Below are 21888 nucleotides of genomic sequence, written 5' to 3'. Positions count from 1 at the left end.
TTTCATTTTTTATTACAAGAAAAATTGCGTTACACACAATTACAGGCAATAATGACAAAATAGAAAGCCCATTCATCTTGATAAAGAGGGAGATGATTAGCTTTTGTTATGGCTGTAAATGCATAATTTAGCACTGCTGTCATGGCACAGCTGAAAAACAGATCATCAGATGGGTCTGGGTAACAGATAACCCATAATCGCTTGAGCCTATGTTTTTAACGTACTTTACTATTTAATCGGTTCTGTAATATCGGGTTTCTACAGAAGAGACTCCAAAAACACCATTAAAGCACTGTGTGTTCAACAAGAAACAAGAGGGTTCACAGGTGGAGTGACTTTCTTAATGTACTGCTTACATTAATTATTCAGCTGTTTACTGAACAGCAATTCACTCTCAGTGTAACATACAGTGTAACATAAACATGAAATTACATTTGTGACCATATTATTATTATTATTAATTATTATTATCATTATTATTATTATTATTATTATTAATAATCATTATTAATGATATTATATTTATGGAACAAAAAAACTAAAACTAAAATACCATGATAATAAAATTATTATTATTACTATTACATATTTTATTTTTTAATAATATGTTCAATATTTTATGATTTTAAAAATTAAGTAAAATAAAATCATTCTCCATACTGTTATAGTAAATAATAATTATTATTATTGTTATTATTATTATTATTATTATATGTATGGCATATATAAAATATAAAAACTACAAAAATATAGTATAATATAAATTATTATTATTATTATTATTATTACATATTCTATTGTTTTTAATAATATTTTTCAATATTAAATTTTAATAAAACAAATGAAACTAATAACAACATCAACAACAACAACAACAACAACAACAACAACAACAACAATAATAATAATAATAACTAGTACATATTTCATAACAATATACTATTTATAAATTAATATTATTATCATTACATATTATACATTACATATTATATATTTTATTGCTTTTATTATTATTATTAATAATAATAATATTTAATAATAATACTTGTAATAATTTAATAATGTTATGCTTTTAAAAAATAATAATAATAATAAAAAAATCTTCCTGCATACTGGTTATCAGTTCAACATAAAAATAATTATTAGAAATATCTGTCCTATAAAAAATATAATTTGACCTCTAGACAGGGTGAAGAAAAGCAGATGCTGTGAATCTGAGAATCACTCACAGCTCTCGATCTCCAGCGTGCAGTTCTGTTCGTCCAGCGGGTATCGCCTCAGGTCCATCATGCAGGCTGCGGTGGTGGTGATCCTGAATGCAAAGCAGAGACAGGGGACTGTGGGGATTACTGACGCTTCTCAAGGACAACAGAGACGAGACCCTCCTCCCTCACATCCACACTGCTGCTCACAGATCTGTCTGGATGGATGGATTTTACCATTCTATACATTATTTTTCTATACATTATTCTATACATTATTTTTCAATAAAATCGAGAAATTCTATCAAATCTATTATTTAAACTACATTCCTTTTGCTCAAACAGTAGAGTACAGCATCAGCCAGGGCAACGGGTTTGATTCCCAGGGAATGCATAAATATAAATTGTACACCTTCAGTGCAACGCAAGTTTTTTGACAAAAGTGTCTGCCAAAGGTAAATAAATGGTATAATGAGCAAGTATTAATCTTGAGTGGACAACCAAGATTATTACCTGAAGGAAAACAGTCTGTCCTTTGGGTCTGACCCAACTGCAGCAGCGATGCCATTTTCACAGTAAATTAAAACTAAAATTTAATTGATGACTGTCTCTGAACTTCACTCAAAAAAAAAAAAAATTATTTATTTTTACTTTTTGGAAAAAGACTCTTATGCTCAAAAATACAGTAAAAAGAGTAAAATTGTGAAATACTATTAACAATTTTAAATAGCTGTTTTCGATGTGAATATATGTTCAAATGTAATTTATTTCTGTGATCAAAGCTGAATTTTCAGCATCATAACTCCAGTCTTCAGTGTCACACGATCCTTCAGAAATCATTCTAATATGCATTTCTGATTATTATCAATGTTGAAAACAGTCGTGCTGCCCAATATTTTTGTGGAAACCGAGATACATATTATTTTATTTATATATAAATATCCTGAATTAAAAATAACTTCAATATAATAAAGCATTATAAATATAAATATAAACAATTGGAATTTGAATAAATCATTGTAGATTTCTACTTGATTTTGTGAATTAGCATCAGTCAATTTCCATCATGATTATTTAGTTAACATTAAAATGTCATGAACTTGCCACTACAGGTTGTGCAACGTTGATTTGATTTAAAGCAATACTTAAACTTATTACACTGCACTGTAAAAAAAATATTTTAACTGTAAAAACCGTGAAAATGCTACAGTAAAAACCTGTTAAATGGTTAACGGTAAGTTCCCCTAATAAATAAGGTGAAAAACTGTAATAGACATTTCAATGAAATTCAATTCAACAATTTTACGGTGAAATACCATTTTTGGAAGTGAAAAAGAATGTAAAATTTATAGGGAAAAACCATAAATTGACGTTCCCATAATTCCCTGCGTAGCATTTCAAATTGGATGTTTTTTCTTTGTTTTTTCTTACCAGTTATGTTTATTAGGGTTGTATGTTACTAATGTTGTTAAATTAATGTTTATTGCATATTTCAGTTTAATGAGTCTCACCATGATGGTGTTTAGTGTTTGTATAAATGACACTGTGCACCTTCTATATATGTTATTATTTAAAAGCTGCTTGTGATGGGCTTTGGTTCATCATGTGACTTTTTCATCACCACCTGCATTTGGTGGTTATCAGAGTATTACAAAGGTACAAAACAGATATCAGTACTTCAATAGGTTGGTATATTAACTAGGGATGCACCGATACTGAGCTCCTGTACCCGTACTCGTTAAAACGCCCCGATACCAAACGCCGATTCAACACAGCATGTGATAAGTGCCATATTCAGACAAAGAAACACCAGCAACAGAACAACAGACAGCAGAATGGAGTTATTAAAGATTAAGGATGTCTACGAAGCAGATGTATGCAATGAATAATGTTAAACATTAAGCATTAATGCCTGTACAGCTGATGTGCGCGAGCTGATAAACAAAGCATGCTGAGTTTAAAATGTTGCTACCGTATTTTTTTTCCAGTAGATTTCCGGCAACCACAGCTGCTGTTTTTTTACCGTAAATTTTACTGAATTTTGTTTACAGTGTGGTTTCAATTTTTGCAGTTTTTACCATATACGTGAGTTATACCGAGAACAAGCCTCATCTTTTTCTTTGTTCACAAAGACAACATTTGGGGTCAGTAAGATTGTCTTACATATTCACATATTCAGCAAGGATGCATTAAAGATCAACTGTGACAGTAAAGACAAAAAATCTGTGATTTGATGTAAAGCATCAATTAAACTTGCGCTTAAGATTTTTGTGGATTGCATTTTTTTCTGAATACAGTTCTGGCTTGTCAGCAAGCCTCATCTCTCTCTTTGTTCCCGGTCATAAATCAACATGCCAAAAACATCAATACTCCCGAGGTTCCTCTGCACCGTCCCGCAATCACAATTCCACAGGAAGAGCTGGAAGAACTGGGAGCTCTGGGAAATCAGGAAATTAGGCCAAGATGGCAGAGGTAAAAATAACAGGCTATTTATAGGTCGCTACATCATCAGCAAAAGTCTCAGTGCATTTGGGTGTCTAAGAGATGGATAGATGAGAGAGTCATCAGTCCCTACAGCTGATGAGCTTTGGTGTTGTTGGAAAGCTGAGGAGAGTTCGAGGTGGAGTTGGTCTTTCTCGATTCCTCCATCCCTCCTTCTCGCTCTCTTAACATTGTTAACCTTTTCTCAATCTCTTTAATCTCTGAACCTCCTTTCATCTTCTCCTTCTCTTTCCATCTTCCACATTTCTTTCACTGCATACAATACATCTATTTTCTCAATCTGTTTTTCCATCTGTTTAAGAACAACTGATTAGACACTACTGCTCAAAAGTCTGGGGTCAGTAAGATTATTTTTTAAATAAATTAATGTTTTTATTCATCAAGGACGCATTAAATTGATCAAAAGTGACAGTAAAGACATTTCTAATGTTACAAAAGAGTTCTATTTCAAATAAATAATGTTCTGTTGAATTTTCTATTCATCTGTGAATCCTGAAAAATAAAATGTACCACAAAAATACTCAGCTGCACAACTTTTTTCAACATTGCAAATAATCACAAATGTTTCTTGAGCAGCAAATCTGCATATTAGAATTATTTCTGAAGATCATGTGACACTGAAGACTGGAGTAATGATGCTGAAAATACAGCTTTGATCACAGGAATAAATTACATTTTAAAACACATTCACATAGAAAACTGTTATTTTTAAATTGTAATAATATTTCACTGTTTTTACTGTAGTGTTGATAAAAAAAATGCAGCCTTGGTGTGCAGAAGAGACTTCTTTCAAACATATATATTATTATAATATATATAATATTATATATATATATATATATATTCTGTTTGAAGAAAATATACTGTATAATAATATGTCATTTCTGTTTGAAGTTTTAATGCTTTTGAATTAAAACTTGTAATAATTAACGTTATTTCATCAATTATTTTGTCTAGTTGTGGACTTGCTTCATACAATTATAATGTAGGTGCCATTTAGACTTTTCCTTTAAGCACACATTATATCTGACAGCCAAAAGAATTAGTATGATATAAAGGACGGGAAAAAAAAACATTAAAGCAATGACATTATATGTTTTTTTTCGTCAGAGTGGGCTAATATGATTTCTTTGTCAGGTGTTAGAATTGCCCCCAACCATTGCAAACACTCTGATTCCTATTAAATATGATATTACGATCTAGTCTTTCTCATTAAAAGTTATTTATTGCCAAAGACGTTTAGTTTACTAAAAGACAGTAGGTATATTTATAGCAGTCCGTGAGTTAGGAAGAAAAACGTAAAAAGATTTTGCCCCCAGTCTCTCTTACTCATCTCTCTATTTCTCTGCTCTCCGTCTCACTGTGACCTGCTGCTTACTGCTTGATTTGTATCCGCTTGAAGAGGGCTTGGCTCAATATATTAAGAGCAGAGGGAAGCTAGGCCTGACTCCTGAGGAATAAAAGTCGGAGCTGTTTACTCTCTAGTGCCGTTAGACTGCTACTTCCCTGCATTGAAACCCACCAACGCTGAGATCTTCTCATACGCATGCATTCAAGAGCGCTCACCAGTACACTAGACTTCATCTATCCATCTATCACTGGCGGGCCGCAGCGCTACGGTTTCCCCGCGCACCGCACAGGTTCATGAAAGGGTTGGGTACAGACCCCAAGGCAGCATGTGTACCTTTATTCCAAACGACCTTGTTTACTAAGGCTTGTGCTGCAACACACCATGCAGGGGTCTGACTAAATTACATTATGAGGGTGGCGAGAGGACGAGCTGAAAACACAGCAGCCAAAATGGTAGTCCTGAATTGGATCAAAGATTTTGCACACTTAACTAGATTGTGATTTTTTTTTAACCCTCTGGTGTTGTTTGGTTATTCTTGACAGAAATATTTTACGTTTTTTTCCGTCATCCAAATGGTATGAAACTTGGTAAAGGCACTTGGCACTTGCTTTGTGAACACACTAGGGGTGTCCCCGACTAAGGATTTTCATAGTTGAATTGGAAATGTTGAATCTTGCCGAGAGTCGACTGATGGTCGAATCATATGTTTGGAGGCGGGGCAAAATACATTACCAAGAGTCAAGTCAGACATTCAACAATCATAATTACTGACGTTAACACACAGGGAAAATGTGTAATGGATGCCTCGCAGATACAAAAATAGGCCTAATGTTTTATGTTTTGATTAAAAGATAGTTAGCATTAAACGTCAGCGAAACCCTAAGAATTCACATTTTTTACAATACTGCTCTCATTATAACGTTATGTATATGACCGTTAATGTTCTGCATTTCTGTTGTGAACTGCTCGCGCTGAAGATGACAAGTAGAATGAAGCATTTGATAGCAGGTTTTTAATCAATGGGATTAACTCATTATTTATCTCATATAGAATACGCTTCGTTAATTGTATAACATAACGTCAATATTACGACTTATAGGCCATCTGCACAAAATGCCCTGAATGCACACGTGTCTGCGCGGCTCTGAATGAACTCCTTTTGTGGACGCGTTCTTCACGCAACAACGTGCAGAAACACAGCAACTAAACTATTAAAATTCACAGCGTTTTATTATAATAGTGTTCTCATTATAATGTTACGTATATATGACAGTTCCAGTCATACTTATTAATATTCTGCATTGTTGTTTGTACTGCTCGCACTGCAGAGATAATCACTGTAGTACTACAATGAAGCGCTGTAATCAAATGCATCTTATACGAGATAAATAATATACGATATGATTTTGAAATCACTTGTACCCTACCTGATCGAAAAAATCCAGTCTTTCACTTTCTGCCTGTGTCAGTTTGAGTCTTGTTAAAGGTTTAAATCCCTGCCGCCAAAATGCTCCTCTGTCGGTCACGGATTATGGAAAATGAAACTTAAATCCATAGGGGTGGTTGGATTTATTCACACACGTTAAAATATTTATTTAAAGCTTCTTTCTTTTCAGATTTTTATTTACAGCATTATCTTAATAGGCTGTATATTAACTTATTGGGAGAAAACCAGTAGTTCTATGTGAAATCAGACATATAGCAAAAGTGGCATGATCATAAAACCTCTGCGAATATTCAACTGTGAGATTGGGAGTCGAATCAGGCTCCTCCTATCGAAGCATCGAATCGTCGACTATTCGGGGGTCACCCCTAGAACACACACACACACAAATGAATCATGGACATGATACAAAATTTTTTAAATGGTCTTGAAAAAAATAGTCACAGGTCAAAAATTATCACATCCTAAATGATTGGGAAGCTAATTTCAACTAGTGGAAATGTTTGGTACTGCATCCAAACAAAATCTTACTGGAAGCTCATTTTTTGAGATATCAACCTCAAATTTGGAACACAATTTCCTTAGATGTATGGACTTGACTTTCATGCAGTTTTAGAATAAAACATAGCATTTTTCATAATAATAAACTCAAACTAATATAACTTTTTTTAAGTTTCACTTTTTTTTTCACTTCAGCAATAATCTGTATAATTCAAGTATAATCCTTTAACAAGATAAATCAGCCAGATTTACGTTAGTTTAAGATGGAAATTTCATTATCAGGTTTATGCTGAAAAACAGGTAATAAATGGAGTATAACTATTCCATATATATAAATTAGTACCATAAAATCTGCTAAAAATACAAAACATTAAATAAAAATCTAATTTAAATATAGTACATTCATTTCACTGAAATAAAAAAAAAAAAAGTCATTTTTGACCATCATGCGAACAACAGACAGTTAAAAAGTATAGCAACTGTTTCGATGGTGAAAAATGGTCTCTATTTGAAAATTGGCTTGGTGACATGATCAGATGTGGAAAGTCATTTGAGTGCACATACATATAATGTGCACATATGGACTAGGAATGTGCATCAAGAAAGTGTTTCTGAAAAGCATAGCATTAAAAGCACCAAGGTCATGGGTTTGATTCCCAGGGAATGCACAAACTACTAAAATATGTACTTTGAAAGGAATATAAATTGCTTTGGATAAAAACATGTGCCAAATGCAAAAAAAAAAAAAAATTTAATTAGGGTAAACGTACCTATTAAAAGCACACTTCCATTTTTGAGATCAGATTATAAAAAGAAAAAATAATTTATTATCCTATTTGATGTCTTAACCAATTGATATGTTTGTTACTATATAACTCCTATAATTTCAAGTTAATCAGATCACTGCACGCTGAAATATGAGTCTCCATGTGTTCACACTGTCTGGTGGCCATATTGAAAGCTGTCTAAAAACTTTCACCAAAAGGGGAGCCCCTTAAATGTGCGTTTTTTTAGATGTTTAAGCCTTTATTTTTGGTAAGTTTCACTACTTATTGTAAAATTAAGAGATTAATGTTCAGACTTTTGCATATTATAACCTGGAACTTGGATTTAGGAAATAATTACATTAGATCCAAAAGATAGTTTTAGCAACACAGCGCAGATGCTACAGAACACAGCTGACTAGCTAAGATTGTGTGCTACACTAACATATTACTTCACAGGCATTACTGGCTTGTACTTTTACATCCATAATATTATAAATTGACAGTTTATTGCTGGTCTGTCGTTTTACAGTGCTGTAATTTTTAAAGATTTCATATTATTGTAAGGTGAGCTTAAAGGGTGCACCACTATGAAAATCACACAGCTTCAGTGTGACATCAATAAGAAAAAGTATAATTTCATAGATATTGTTAATAATAGTTGTTCATATTAAAATATGTATGAACTTAATACATGACTATTTATTTAGCAAAAATCCTGTCATTTTAATAAATATTACATGAAATTTATAAGAAATTGTTGCTGCTCAATTAAGCTCAGTGTGCTCTCTTTAAGCTCTTCCACATTGAACGTCTATGTAAATACTTCATAAACAGACTTTAAATATTAACTGAGGGTTGTCACTTTAAGTTAAGTTAATCGATTTTCTATGGATTCTGTCAACTCAAATCTGCAGACTGGCTCTGATCTTTGGCAGCTAGCATCAACTTTTCCAGACTGTAAATCTGTGGAAAATCATGTAGTGTATTCCAGCCATAAGAAACTATAGATAAGTTGACATCCATTTAACAAGAGGTTTCATAATGAGGCTAGTTTCTATGTTCAAAATTTTCCTTAAAATAAACAATAATTTTTAATAAAACATAATGTGAGTTTAATGGGAATAGGGGTGTGCTTAAAGGGTACAAAAATGTACCCATTAAGCACAACCAGACTTTTTAATTTAATTATGTATATCTTAAAGGAACACTCCACTTTTTTGGAAATAGGCTCATTCTCCAACTCCCCCAGAGTTAATAAGTTGAGTTTTACCGTTTTTTTAATCCATTCAGCCGATCTCCGGGTCTGGCGATAGCACTTTTAGCCTAGCTTAGCATAGATCATTGAATCCTATTAGACCAGTAGCATCGCGTTCAAAAATAACCAAAGAGTTTCGATAGTTTTCCTATTTAAAACTTGACTCTTCTGTAGCTATATCGTGTACTAAAACCGGCGGAAAATGAAAAGTTGTGATTTTCTAGGCCGATATGATTAGGAACTATACTCTCATTCCGGCGTAATAATCAAGGAACTTTGCTGCGGCAGCAGGCGCAGTGATATTACGCAGCGCCTGAAAGTAGTTCCCAGCTATATTATAACTAAGTACCTGGCTGGGGACTACTTTCAGGCGCTGCGTAATATCACTGCGCCTGCTGCGGCCATGTTACGGCAGCAAAGTTCCTTGATTATTACGCCGGAATGAGAGAAAAAAAAGTGGAGTGTTCCTTTAATTGAAATGCTTTTGTCATTTAAAATAAAATTTAATATTTTTGTGTGAGAGATTAATATTTTATTTTAACATAACTTTTTGTACTGAAACCAATATCTTGTGCACTAAAAATGTCTCAATGTAGATTTTGGTGAGCTTAATAGGTACGTTTACCTTAAATACTTTTTTAAAAATTTAATCAATGTGCACATACACACTAGGAATGTGCATTAAAAAAGTGTAAAGCATAGCATTAAAAACACCAAGGTCATTTGTTCAGCTTCCATGGAAGGCCTGAAATGATACAATGTGTATAACTTTCTTTGGATAAAAGCGTGTGCCAAATGCAAAAAAATGCAAATGAAATCAAGCCAATTTAGAGTTCATGTTGAATTTAACCATCAAAGATGTGTTTTTAAATGTAAATTTACAGAATTAAAAAAAAATAAAATCAGAGGCAGAGAAAGGATGTGTCACATAAAGATCAGAGCATTTACTTTTATATTACTTTAATATAGATCTCTTTTGTGACCCTGCTAAGCCACCATTGACAGTATCAGACTTAAATGTGTGAGAGAAGGACATGGTATTGAATTCTGCTACCACTTAGCAATTTTCCTTGCAGTGATGCCTCTCCTATTTGAGTTTTCCTGTTGCTGCTGGTATATTCACCTACCTTTACACAGATAGATAGCACAGGAATGTGTGATTATACAAAATAAAATAATGCCAGCTATAAATAGAAGCTGTCCTATTCTGCATAAGTCGCTGGAAAAAATAACACCATCCAGTGCACTTCACCTCCATATAATAGGCAACCTTTTCTGTAAATGAGAATTAATGATCATGTCTCCATTTTATTGTGCGGCTCATCCACTGTAAATGAGAAGGTAAACAGAAGACCTCTTCTTCTCTCAGTCACTATGTATAGTAATTTAGATTTGCTTAAGTCTATTATGTCCTAAATTAGTCAACTGCATTTAGACAGAAATGGCCCTAACAGCGATGTAACGCTTCTTAATTGGGCCTAGTACATAGCCTTGCTGAACACCTCATAGCGTGTGCTAACCGAGTTATGCTGTGTGCTAAAACGCTGTGAATGTGACACATCACAACACATTAAGCTGATCACTGCTAAAACTATACTTGAAATGTTGGTTTAATTCAGACAGAAGACATTTTGTTTACATTTAAACAAATGAGTCTATCCGACACTAGACTCAAACTACGATAGCAATGATTTGTTAATACACATTGCACACAAAAGCAGAAGGCACTTTTTTCAATCTGGCAACTGCAATCTGATTGGCTGAATTTACAACTTCCAGGAGTGAGGGCATTCGGGTTTGTTATCAGTCTGTATGGAAACAAAGTAGTGTTTAAAAAAGTATTACCCTTACAATAATTAACAATGGTTTTATTTCAAATAATAAAAAAAATAAAATAAAAAACCATGGTTATCAAAGTTAAACCACAAATGAACCCATGGAATCTAGTAAAACTGTGGTTATACAAATGGTAATCACTACACTTTTACTAAAATAAAACCATGGTTAATTTTTGTAAGGGTAGGGTCGACATAATGCATTTTTAAGAAATAACTACCCTTATAGTAAAAGTTTAGTAACCATGTTTTTTGTTTTGTTTTGCTTTTTTTGCATATTGATAACCATTTGTATATAACCACAGTTTTACTAAAAATATCAAAGTTAAATGGTTTGTGTAGCTAAACCATGGTTAATTTGTGTATTAACTATAATAGCCATGGGTTTTTAAAATTGTTTTATTTGTAGTTAAACCATGTTTAGGTTTCATAAGGGTTATCACTGAATTGAATAATACTGTTTTGTTTGAAGCGTTCATTAGCAAGTAAAATATATCCACAAAAAACAAAAAAAATAATTAAATAGGTATGGCTTTGCATATCAATCTGACAGTCCTTTGTTTAAGTGGTTGACTCTTGTCCAGAATAAGTAGCAATATGGATCAGTTACTTTAGAGTTGAGAGTACTTTAGACTCTATTGATCTCTTTACACTCTATTATAATTTTGAGTACTCTAAAGTTTAGAGTACTCAAAATCAACATGCATACTATACATCAAAGAAAGTTTCTTATATCTTTAAAAGCTCCAACCATTGAAATTTGAATTTGAAACTAAATGAATATGAAAATGTCTTTGGTATAATAATAGAATTTTTTTTGACATTAGTCCATTAAAACAAGGACGACACAGACTGCTACGCCATAACGTGATTCACTTGTTGTATTATGACTCAGAAATTGTATTTAAGCCTGTGTATTTTCATCTCCTGGCCGGTGTCCGTGTTATTGGTTGAAGTCTTTTAGGAGCAAGATAATCAGATCTACCTGCCTGTGCTAAATTGTCAGACTGGGCTCTCACAGAGCTATAGAAGAGCGCTGTTATTTTCTTCTTCTCCTGGTAATTGAGGAACATGCTTTGGCAGGCTTAGTGGAGCAGGGCACCCAAGGAACACGGACAACACACCCCCACTCACAGCAAACACACACATTTACAAACCCAGAAAGCCCATCTTCCAACACTCTTTTAAGTCAAACTGCAACAGAGCACAGATTCGCACTAAATTTCAGATGTCACAAAAGAGAACGCTCCATTACTGCCTCCTCAACACATGCACACACACACACATGCGGCCGCAGCCGGCGCTGTCTCACATGCGAAGGTCTCCATTGACAAAGTAGCGCGATGGCAGTCCCGAAAGCAATGTTCTGCAGGCCAGGTCACGGCACTCTCACACATTCCCATCAATGTTTCATCATGTGCATTTAGTGTTTCTGCACGCAGTTTCCCCTTTTGGGTTATGTAAAAATAGCTTATGTAATTGGGCACTTACATAATGAAGCGTTATAAATTATATTTATTGATTTTGGTCGCCTTAATAGCAGTGAATTATCTGCTGCAATGCAGATTTTTAATTTTTAAGCACTCTTCTGATAAGGATACTGCTGTCAGGCTGAGGAACGGCAAGCACAATGCGCAGCTTTGGAATTAGCAACAACAATTTCATCCCTTCTAAACATAGACAGCGATGTTGAGTCATTTACACCGGCATAATGCAACAGCAGCCAGGGAAAATAAAAACAGGCCTCTGAACACGTCGTGAATGCGTTATGTGGGTGGTTTGCAAATAGTTTGCACGGACAGAATGATGAGAGGAGTCAAACGTGATTACGGGTCGATAGGGACAATGGCGTTGACCTCAAAGGACGTACCTTAATCCGTAGAGCACGGTGCCGTCGGGGTGCAGGCGTATCATTCGGTTCTTGACTGTCACTCCGTGAACGAAGGATTTCTTATCATTGAGGAAGTAGGTGTCAGGCACCCACAGCTGGTCAGCCACACGGTTATCCAAGGTTAGATTCAGAGGGATCTCCGAGTATGACAAGCGCTTGTCTCGCCAAGCCTGCTGGAAATACATGGTGAGGGTGTAGTCCTAAAAATAAGAGGAAAATTTGGAGAAGATGAGATCACGAAGGCCATTCTTCCCACAGATGAAAAAGTATCTCTCTTTGTGCTCTCTCTGTATTTTCCACATCTCTTTCATCTTTATTTGACCCTCTAACTCTAGCCCTCCCTATTCTAATTCTATTCTTTAAATAAAAAAATTAAAAAACTTGGCCCTTTTAGACTTGCACTCTATGCATTTACTAACTGCTTGTTTTCTTTAAAAAAAAAAAAGACTAACACTAGCTTGCTCTATTCTTTTCTATTCTATCTGTTTTCTTTTTATTTATTATATTATTGAAATAAAAAAAAAACTTGCTACGTGTACTGCGTTAAGCTAACTGAGACTTGTTATAGCACTTGCGTATCATTACTCTTTTGTTGATTTTGATTGCATCTATTGTCCTCATTTGTAAGTCGCTTTGGATAAAAGCGTCTGCTAAATGACTAAATCTAAATGTAAATGTATTTGGGTCTTAATTTCATGTTCAATTTGATGTTTCCAGGTATTTAAAAAAATATGGGCATGTACCTTACACTATGAACATGCAACCAACACTATATTATTTTTAGATGTTTACACCAATATTTAATATTAATAAGACTGACGTTAATATTTAAACTACACTGTGATTAATATTTAAGTATTTAATATTAATATTTAAAACCACACTGTAAAAAGTGGTAACCTGTGAGCGTTACTTTAAGGAGCTCTTTCCACCTGATATATACTTTGAATATGTTGAGGTCTTTTTTATGTATTTAAAAGAAATGTCTGCTCACCAAGAACATGTTTATTTGATCAAAAATACAGAAAAGCAGTAATATTATAAAATGTTTTTTTATTATAAAATAACTATTTTCTATATATTTAAAAAATATATTTTAACATGATAATTTGCTGTTTAAGAAATATTTCTTATTATAATCAATGTTGAAAACAGTTGTGCTGGTTAATATTTTTGTGGTTATTATTTTTCAGTATTCTTTGATTAATAAACAGAAACATTTTGTAACATTATGGTCACTTTTGATCAATTTCACACATCCTTGCAGATTAAAATGATTAATTTCTTAAAACAGAAGTAACATTTAAATGAAATTTTAAATGTAAATAATATAAATTTAATCTTAAATGATAACTTAAAATTGAAATTAATTGAAATTAAAATGAAAACATCTATTTGAATTAATTTGTTGATTTAGATGTTACTACATGAAGCAAGTTATGTTTATTTACTCATTTTTAGTCCCAAGTCACATGATAAAAGTCTCATCAAGCTTATAAAATAAGAACTAATAATACAGTACCAAGAGCATATATTGTCTCTTTGATTAGTTACTATTAACTCTTATTGAGCTGCTTTTATTAACACTCGCCATCTTTCAGATCATTAGTCAACAAATCCTCGTTAAACACTGCAGGAGGTGGCAGGCTCGCAGATGCACCTTTTAATTTAACCCAGCTGAGTGCTCACTAAAAACCGCCTCGCTCACAAATCACTTTGTGTTTCGAGTCATTATAAGTTCATTTCGATTCAGATGTGACCACAAGTGATGATGTCCGAGTGTGTGAGACGTTTGCTCTGTAATTAGCCCATCCGTTTCCAGCCGTTTGACACATTATGTTGAGGAGCTGTGATCGTGATAGGCTGTTATTGTCCCACTGACAGGCTAATCAGCCAATCACATCGAAGCATCCGCTGATGTCACTGCCGAACACTATTTCACTCTTAAAAATAAAGGTGCTTCACGATGCCATAGAAGAACCTTTTTGTCTAAATGCTTCCTTTCTGTTTCACAAACGGTTCTTTGTGGTGAATGTTTTTCAGATTATAAAAAGGTAAGAAAGAGATGGTTCTTTGACTGAATGGTTCTTTGGGGAACCAAAAACGTGACCCTGGAGCACAAAAGCAGTCATAAGTAGCACAGGTATATTTGTAGCAATAGCCAACAATACACTGTATGGGTCAAAATTATGCCAAAAATCATTAGGATATTAAGTAAAGATCATATTCTATGAAGATATTCTGTAAATCTCCTACTGTAAATATATCAAAACTTAATTTTCGATTAGCAATATGCATTGGACAATATTTTGATTTTTTTTGCATCCTCAGATTCCAGATTTTCAAATAGTTGTGTCTAAGCCAAATATTGTCCGATCCTAACAACATAACATCAGTGGAAAGCTTATTATTTCAGATGATGCATAAATCTCAATTTCCAAAAATTGGAAATTATGACTGGTTTTGTGGTCCTGGGTCACAAATGGTTCTTCTATGGCATTGCTGTGAAGAACCTTTTAAGCACCTTTATTTTTATTAGTGTAGTTTATAAAAACCAGCTTTATGCTCATATTTTGTCAAATTTCTCTTCTTAATTCTGTACCATCAGTTATTTTCTCATCCAAACTGTTTTTGAGCATTGCCTCCTGGGATAAAATGCCCCTGATTTTATCCGGGGGTTTGTTTCGGGAGTGCTGTGGATGTGTTTATCAGTGTGGCCAGAGGACGACGGTTTCTAGCCCCATATTTATCTCTCCGTGCTTCTCCAGAGGTGACCTGCGAGGGAACTCTTAAAACTGCCAATCGCCTTCTGCCAAAAATAACCAGCACACTTGATAAAGTTACTCTCAGGCACCAAACCTCCCTCTGATTCAAAAGCCGATGGAAGAACCAGCTGTGACTCACACTGTCCTGCTTGTGCACATTCACACAGCCACTTCAGCATGAGCAAACACACGCTAAACACACCTGAACACACACACACGCCCCAATTCTCCACAACAGATCCCATACACAGATATAACCCCACTACTGCACTACTACTTGTTTTTGCACCACATTTCTGTTACTGAAAAGTATTTAAAAATCCTTTCTACACTGATAAGTACCCAAATTATTGATAACCAAGATGACTACATAAAACGCCTTTTGAGCATGCAGATGGTCCATCGTCAGCCGCCGCCTCTCATAACATCCTCCGATCTCTAGGATTTGTCATTATGTGTAGAGGAGGTTAAGGATCGACGCTGCAGGTTTCCCTCAGGAGAAGCATCTGATGCCTCGGGCGACAGAGTCACCTCAGCACTCTTAAAGGGACAGTTCACCCAAAAATTTTAATTTGTTGTTCATTTACTCACTCGTAGGCCATTCAGGATGTATGTGTCTGTGCAAGAAACTGAACATTATTCACAACATTATTACCTGTAATCCAGAGCCTCAGACAAACGGTCCGGAGTGATGTCCAGAGAACGAATCATACTTTTGAACTGATTCTTTTTAGTGAACTAGTTGAATTCACCAAATCGGACTGAAGCATCTGAAGCATTTCACGGCTCGAGCAGCACAGACATACAATTTACTCGCTTCAAAGCTCGCTTTCAGACGCCTGACAGTCACTCCGACTCAAAATGAGCCATGTCTGACTAACTTTCTGGTGTGAGTTCGGTTACCAATTTTTTTCAAAATAACTTTGGTGCTCCACATAAGAAAGTAAGTCATAGATGTTTGGACTGACATGAGGATGAGTAAATAATGCCAACTATCTGTTTAATGACCTCTGCTTACTGAGACATTCTGAGAATAAATTCCAAATTCTAAGCTGATAAAATAAAGAAGAATTAAAAAAAAAAAATATATATATATATATATATATATATATATATAAAGACTGTGTTTCACTAAAGTGATATATATATATATATATATATAAAAAAAATTTAAAACACATTAGTCACCCTCATGTCATGTCATTCTAAACCTCTATCACTTAATGTGCATTCCATTCAACCGAAAGTGAACTACAAAGTGGACTTCACATATATTCCATCATCTTAAGTGCGATTCCAGTCTGAAGGGAGCGAACATGTTCAGTTCAAAGGGCATAGGGAATAAGAGTACATCGATATATCACTTCACAGGAAGTGGAGAAGGAAATTCACCCAGCAGTTAATGCATATCACTCCAGTACTTAGCTTGACTGAAATAAACAAGGTAAAATAATTTAAGGCTTCAGCATTTTGATTTAGTTTAATTAGTCCCAGGTGTGATTTATACTTGGTTGTTGGCGGGTATAAAGTGCAATGGTTAAATAAGATGAAATACACATCTAATATTCCTAAATTAAGTTTATTTTATTATTAAACAACGCAACAGACATTTATCACCCAGTTTAGCAGTGACCATTTGTATGCATTAAATTAATAACACATGCATGTGTTAGATACAGATATATATTAAATGAAAGTATGGTAACTTATATTACATTATGAATTTGCAGAATTAACTAATTTTGTCAACTTCAACAGATATCCCTTGCTCAAGGAACAGGGAGCAGAGAGCAGTGAACACTGCATAGGGACCCTGTAAATTGGAACGCAACTTTGCGGAAAACGAAACAAGATGTTTTGAAGGATATGCATGTTGCTCGCAAGCATACAATGAAAGTGGATGGGAACCAGGAGCTTTTAAGCTAGAAAAACAACAACAACAAAACACCTTAAAAGTGATCCACATGAGTTGTGCCCTATATTTAATGAAAATAAATGATGGTTTTGTGTGACGAAAAACAAAAGTCACTAAAAAGAACTTCCACTGCAGACCTCAAAACTCGTTCACACTTGTGACCCTGCAGCACAAAAGCAGTCATAAGCAGCACAGAGGTATATTTGTAGCAATAGCCAAAAATACATTGAATGGGTCAAAATTATAAATTTTTCTTTTATGCCAAAAATCACTAGGATATTAAGTAAAGATCATGTTCCATGAAGATATTTTGTACATTTCCTACCGTAAATATATCAAAACTTCATTTTTGATTAGTAATATGCATTGCTAAGAATTCATTTGGACAACTTTAAAGGAGATTTTCTCAATATTTAGATTTTTTTGCACCCTCAGATTCCAGATTTTCAAATAGTTGTATCTCAGCCAAATATTGTCCGATCCTAACAAACCATAGATCAATGGAAAGATTATTTATCCATCTTTCATATAATGTATAAATCTCAATTTCGAAAAATTGACCCTTATGACTGGTTTTGTGGTCCAGGGTCACATTTGGGTAAATTTACATATGTTCAGTGTTGGGGGTAACACATTCCAATTAACGTGAGTTGTGTAATCAGAATACTTTTTTCAAGTAACTAGTAAAGTAAAACATTACTTTTAAATTTACAACAAAATATCTGAGTTATTTTCTCAAATAAGTAATTAATGTGTACAATATGCATTGAATTGGACGAATAACCTATGTTAGTCAATAATTGTGTAGGATAGAGCTATGTACAGCTCATCTGAACACACGCAGATGTCGCGAGACAGAACCAATCGATCACAGAGAGCATTCACTAACTTCTGACAGTGCATTCAAACAGGCTGCGTTTCCCAAGTATCATAAGAAAGCTGATGCTTTTAGAAACGGCAGCCCAGAACGATGCTGATCAGGACAGAAAAAAACATGTATGTTTGAGTTATTTCACAATAAATAAATTGAAATTGTAGCCTACATAGTTTGTGCAATTACATTTTTTCCAATTGAATGTTAAAAGATAATACTGATCATGTTCTATTCTGTAATATAAATCATACACTGTCAGAATAAAAAGGTTGCATTTTATGCATGCAAGAGCCTATCACTGCAGTCTATCCCTTATGAAAATGAACCATGGTTTTACTAAAGTGACCTTAGTTCAACTATAGTATTTGTAGATTTCCATGGTTACCACAACAGTAAACATATTTGAACCATGTGTAAACAAAAATGTAACCTAATAAGTTACAATTAAGGAGTATTTAATGTTAAAATGTGTTTCAAATATAAATTTAAATGGGTATCATTACCCATTTTACTCGTAGTAATTTAATAATTTAATAAAGGCAGTGGCTATTTGCACTAAGTGTAAATAATGATAGATGCTATTTACACAAGTGAAAATAGCAGTATTTTTTAACAATATGCTATTTACACTAAGTACAAATAGCTATAGATTCTATTTACACTATGTTAAAATAGCAAGATTTTCTGCTACTTATATACTACTTATTGTAAATAGTGGCAATTATCTGCACCTCAGTATTGAAGTACATTATAAAACAGTACGCAATAATAACATATTGAGTGTAAATTATCATTTTAATTCAAATTATTAAATGGATGCCACCTTACTGGGTCAATAAAGCCCTCCCTACCCCTACCCTAACCCTACCTGTTACTTTATTTTCAACTTTTTGATTATTTCCTTCTTTTTTATTGAAATAAATGCCTTTCCGATGCGATATGAGATTTGAAAAGGAAGAAAAAAACGTTTGGCAAAAGGGCTATTTGCACTTAGTGTTTAATAAATTTTATAGTTTAAAAGTTCAGTTTTTGAAGTATCGGTATCGGTATCGGTATCGGTATCTACGATACTGGCCTTTAAAAGTATCGGTATTGTATTGAAAACAAAAGTGGTATCGCCCATCCCAAATCAGTGACGTCAAATGTCATTGTTTGTTGTGCATTTCATGGATACAACAAGCCAGATTTGATGGATAAATGGAAAAATAAGGTAAATTTCATTCTGTTCCTCATGCAAAAACTCATTCTATTTCAGGAATACTTGAAATACTGTATCCGAGACGTGTGGACCACTTTGGTTTTGGAGCTTGGCAAACCTGGTCAACTTTAATCATTGTATGAAAAAGAGCAACATGAACATTCTGCTAAATATCTGCTTTTGCAAAACACCCACAGAAGTTGGATGAACTAAGCGTGAGTAAGAATGAAAGATTTGCATTATGCATGAAAAAATGTTTTGATGATATTTACGCCTAATGATATTCCTCCATTCTGAGCTTTTTAAACACAGCGTCCCAGTGAAGCGGTACAGTGAAAGAAGAATACATACAGCATATGCTGATGTATTACGGTGATTAATCACAAAGACAAAAACTGGAGAAAAATGGGAAAAAGCTGTCTGTAGATTAACATTTCGGGAAAATAGGTTAAATATACATTTTTTTCTGAGCAGAGTGTGGATGCCAGGGTACAGAATGTGGAACACCTGGGCTTGGAACTTTCCTCTTGGCTTCAGTGCCAAATGTGAGCATAATTACTATGGTCACAGATGGTAGCAGATGCCTCTTTGGGCTCTGTTTACTCTTCTTTGACATCAATAGATCTCAAACCGAGACGCAAACACACGGCTTCTGTGAGCTCACATGCAACCGAGTGGATTTATCACCATTTTTTACTCTCAATGCCTCTCCACTGCTAGAATCATGCATGAAAATAGAGGTGCATCGGTGCATTGATAATATATAATGGGTTATCGACAAATGAACACTTTTAAAACATGTACTAGCTGTTCTTTTCCAATCGATTACAATGAAAGCAGATGTAAAGGTTTTAAGTTTTAAAAAAGAATGCAATGCACCGTAAAAGTATTTAGCTGCATAGAACACGAGCATTAAATTATTTAGAATTTATCGTGATCCATGCACAGAAGAAAGAACGTCATGCTTTAGATCAACATGAAGGTGCGTAAAGGATGACAGAATTTTGACAGTATTAAAGCATTTCGAGAAGCAGAGATGTTCTGCAAGAGCAAAAAAGCCTGTTAGGTTGTGCTGTTTAATCATCGTTAACAGAGCTGAAATTTGCAAGTGAAAATTAATTTAATCAAGGACGCCTCTAAATGTGCAGCATAAATGTACTAATTAAGGGCGCATCGGTTATGAATTCTTTATGTGACATGAAAAATCGTCAACTAAAGAAGTCTGAGACACGAGAAGAAGCTGTCTTTGTATGCAATGAAAGTCACTCTCACTGCAACTGACCGACTTCCTTCCATTGGCTTGAGCAAACCAACATTTAAAAATACCAGACCAGGACTCAACAATAAGGATGAACGGATGGTGCAACAGTCACTGTGCTGTTACTATATCCTGGACATGTTTTTATGCCTGCATAAATGTCACCATGGTCTAGCTTGTTAACATAGACGAGATTTTGTCAAAATGGCAAAAAATTATTTGAGATAGTCTGGGAAGCATCAATTAGAAAGGAGAGAATATTATAAATGAGAAATGGTGCAGGATTTACTACACTGAAAAATTGCTAGTAAATTTCCCAAATAATTACAAAGAAATCACAAGTAACATTAAATTAAATGTGAAATTTTTAAGGTGAAAACTGAAATAGTATTTTCCTGTTTTAAAAGTACTCCAATAATGTACAGTTTTGTAAAAAAAAAAAAAAAATTTACAATGTAGATGTACACATATATACTAAAACACGGTTACAAATGTAGCTTCACTTAAGCCATTGCTCACTGATGTATAGCTAGATTGGGATTGTTTGTATTTATTGGCAAACATATATATTTCCCATAAATTAAAGAAAAATATTTGTATAATAATTATTTCTTACTATAAATTGCATAGCAGGGTGGAATTGTGAGTTTGATCAGTGCTTTAATCAAATATTTGTAAGTTTTTTTTTTCTTTTTTCTTTAGAACAATGATAATGTGAACGCCAGTTGTTTAATTGTTAAATAACATGTCTTTATAATATCACACGTACAAGTCTTAAGAAGAAAGCAATAACTTGCATAACAGTGTGGAATTGTCATAAACAAATAAAAAAAAATGGTGTAGGATTTACTACATTGAAAAATTGCTATTAAATTTCACAAATAATTACAAAGAAATTGCAAGTAACATTGAATTAAATGAAAAACTGAAATAGTAGTTTCTTGTAAAAAAGTACTCCAATAATGTACAAAACTGAAAAAAAAAAATTTTTCACAGTGTAGCTGCGTATTATTGCATATTAGATACATAATTAATATATATATATTTATTGTCATTTCTTTTGGGAATAAATCTAACTATATTTTCTGACTAAATGTGTTGCTAAATGTATAATTTGGTGTGCTTGGGAA

General features: G+C 33.8%; 1 protein-coding gene across 3 annotated transcripts in view; it reads right to left on the bottom strand.

Moving 5' to 3' along the window:
• The window catches only part of gabrb2a (gamma-aminobutyric acid type A receptor subunit beta2a), a 55076-nt gene that overhangs the window by 19556 nt on the left and 13632 nt on the right, over positions 1-21888 (bottom strand). For all 3 annotated transcript variants that reach the window (XM_058797802.1, XM_058797801.1, XM_058797803.1), the window contains 2 exons: positions 12728-12948; positions 1230-1312 (listed from right to left, as the gene is read on the bottom strand). In XM_058797802.1, the coding sequence (XP_058653785.1) occupies positions 1230-1312; positions 12728-12948 (304 nt within the window). The remainder of the gene's footprint in view (positions 1-1229; positions 1313-12727; positions 12949-21888) is intronic.

The sequence above is a fragment of the Onychostoma macrolepis genome, chromosome 14 (assembly GCF_012432095.1).
Source record: "Onychostoma macrolepis isolate SWU-2019 chromosome 14, ASM1243209v1, whole genome shotgun sequence".
Taxonomy (NCBI): domain Eukaryota; kingdom Metazoa; phylum Chordata; class Actinopteri; order Cypriniformes; family Cyprinidae; genus Onychostoma; species Onychostoma macrolepis.
This window is presented reverse-complemented; position numbering and strand designations above follow the sequence as displayed.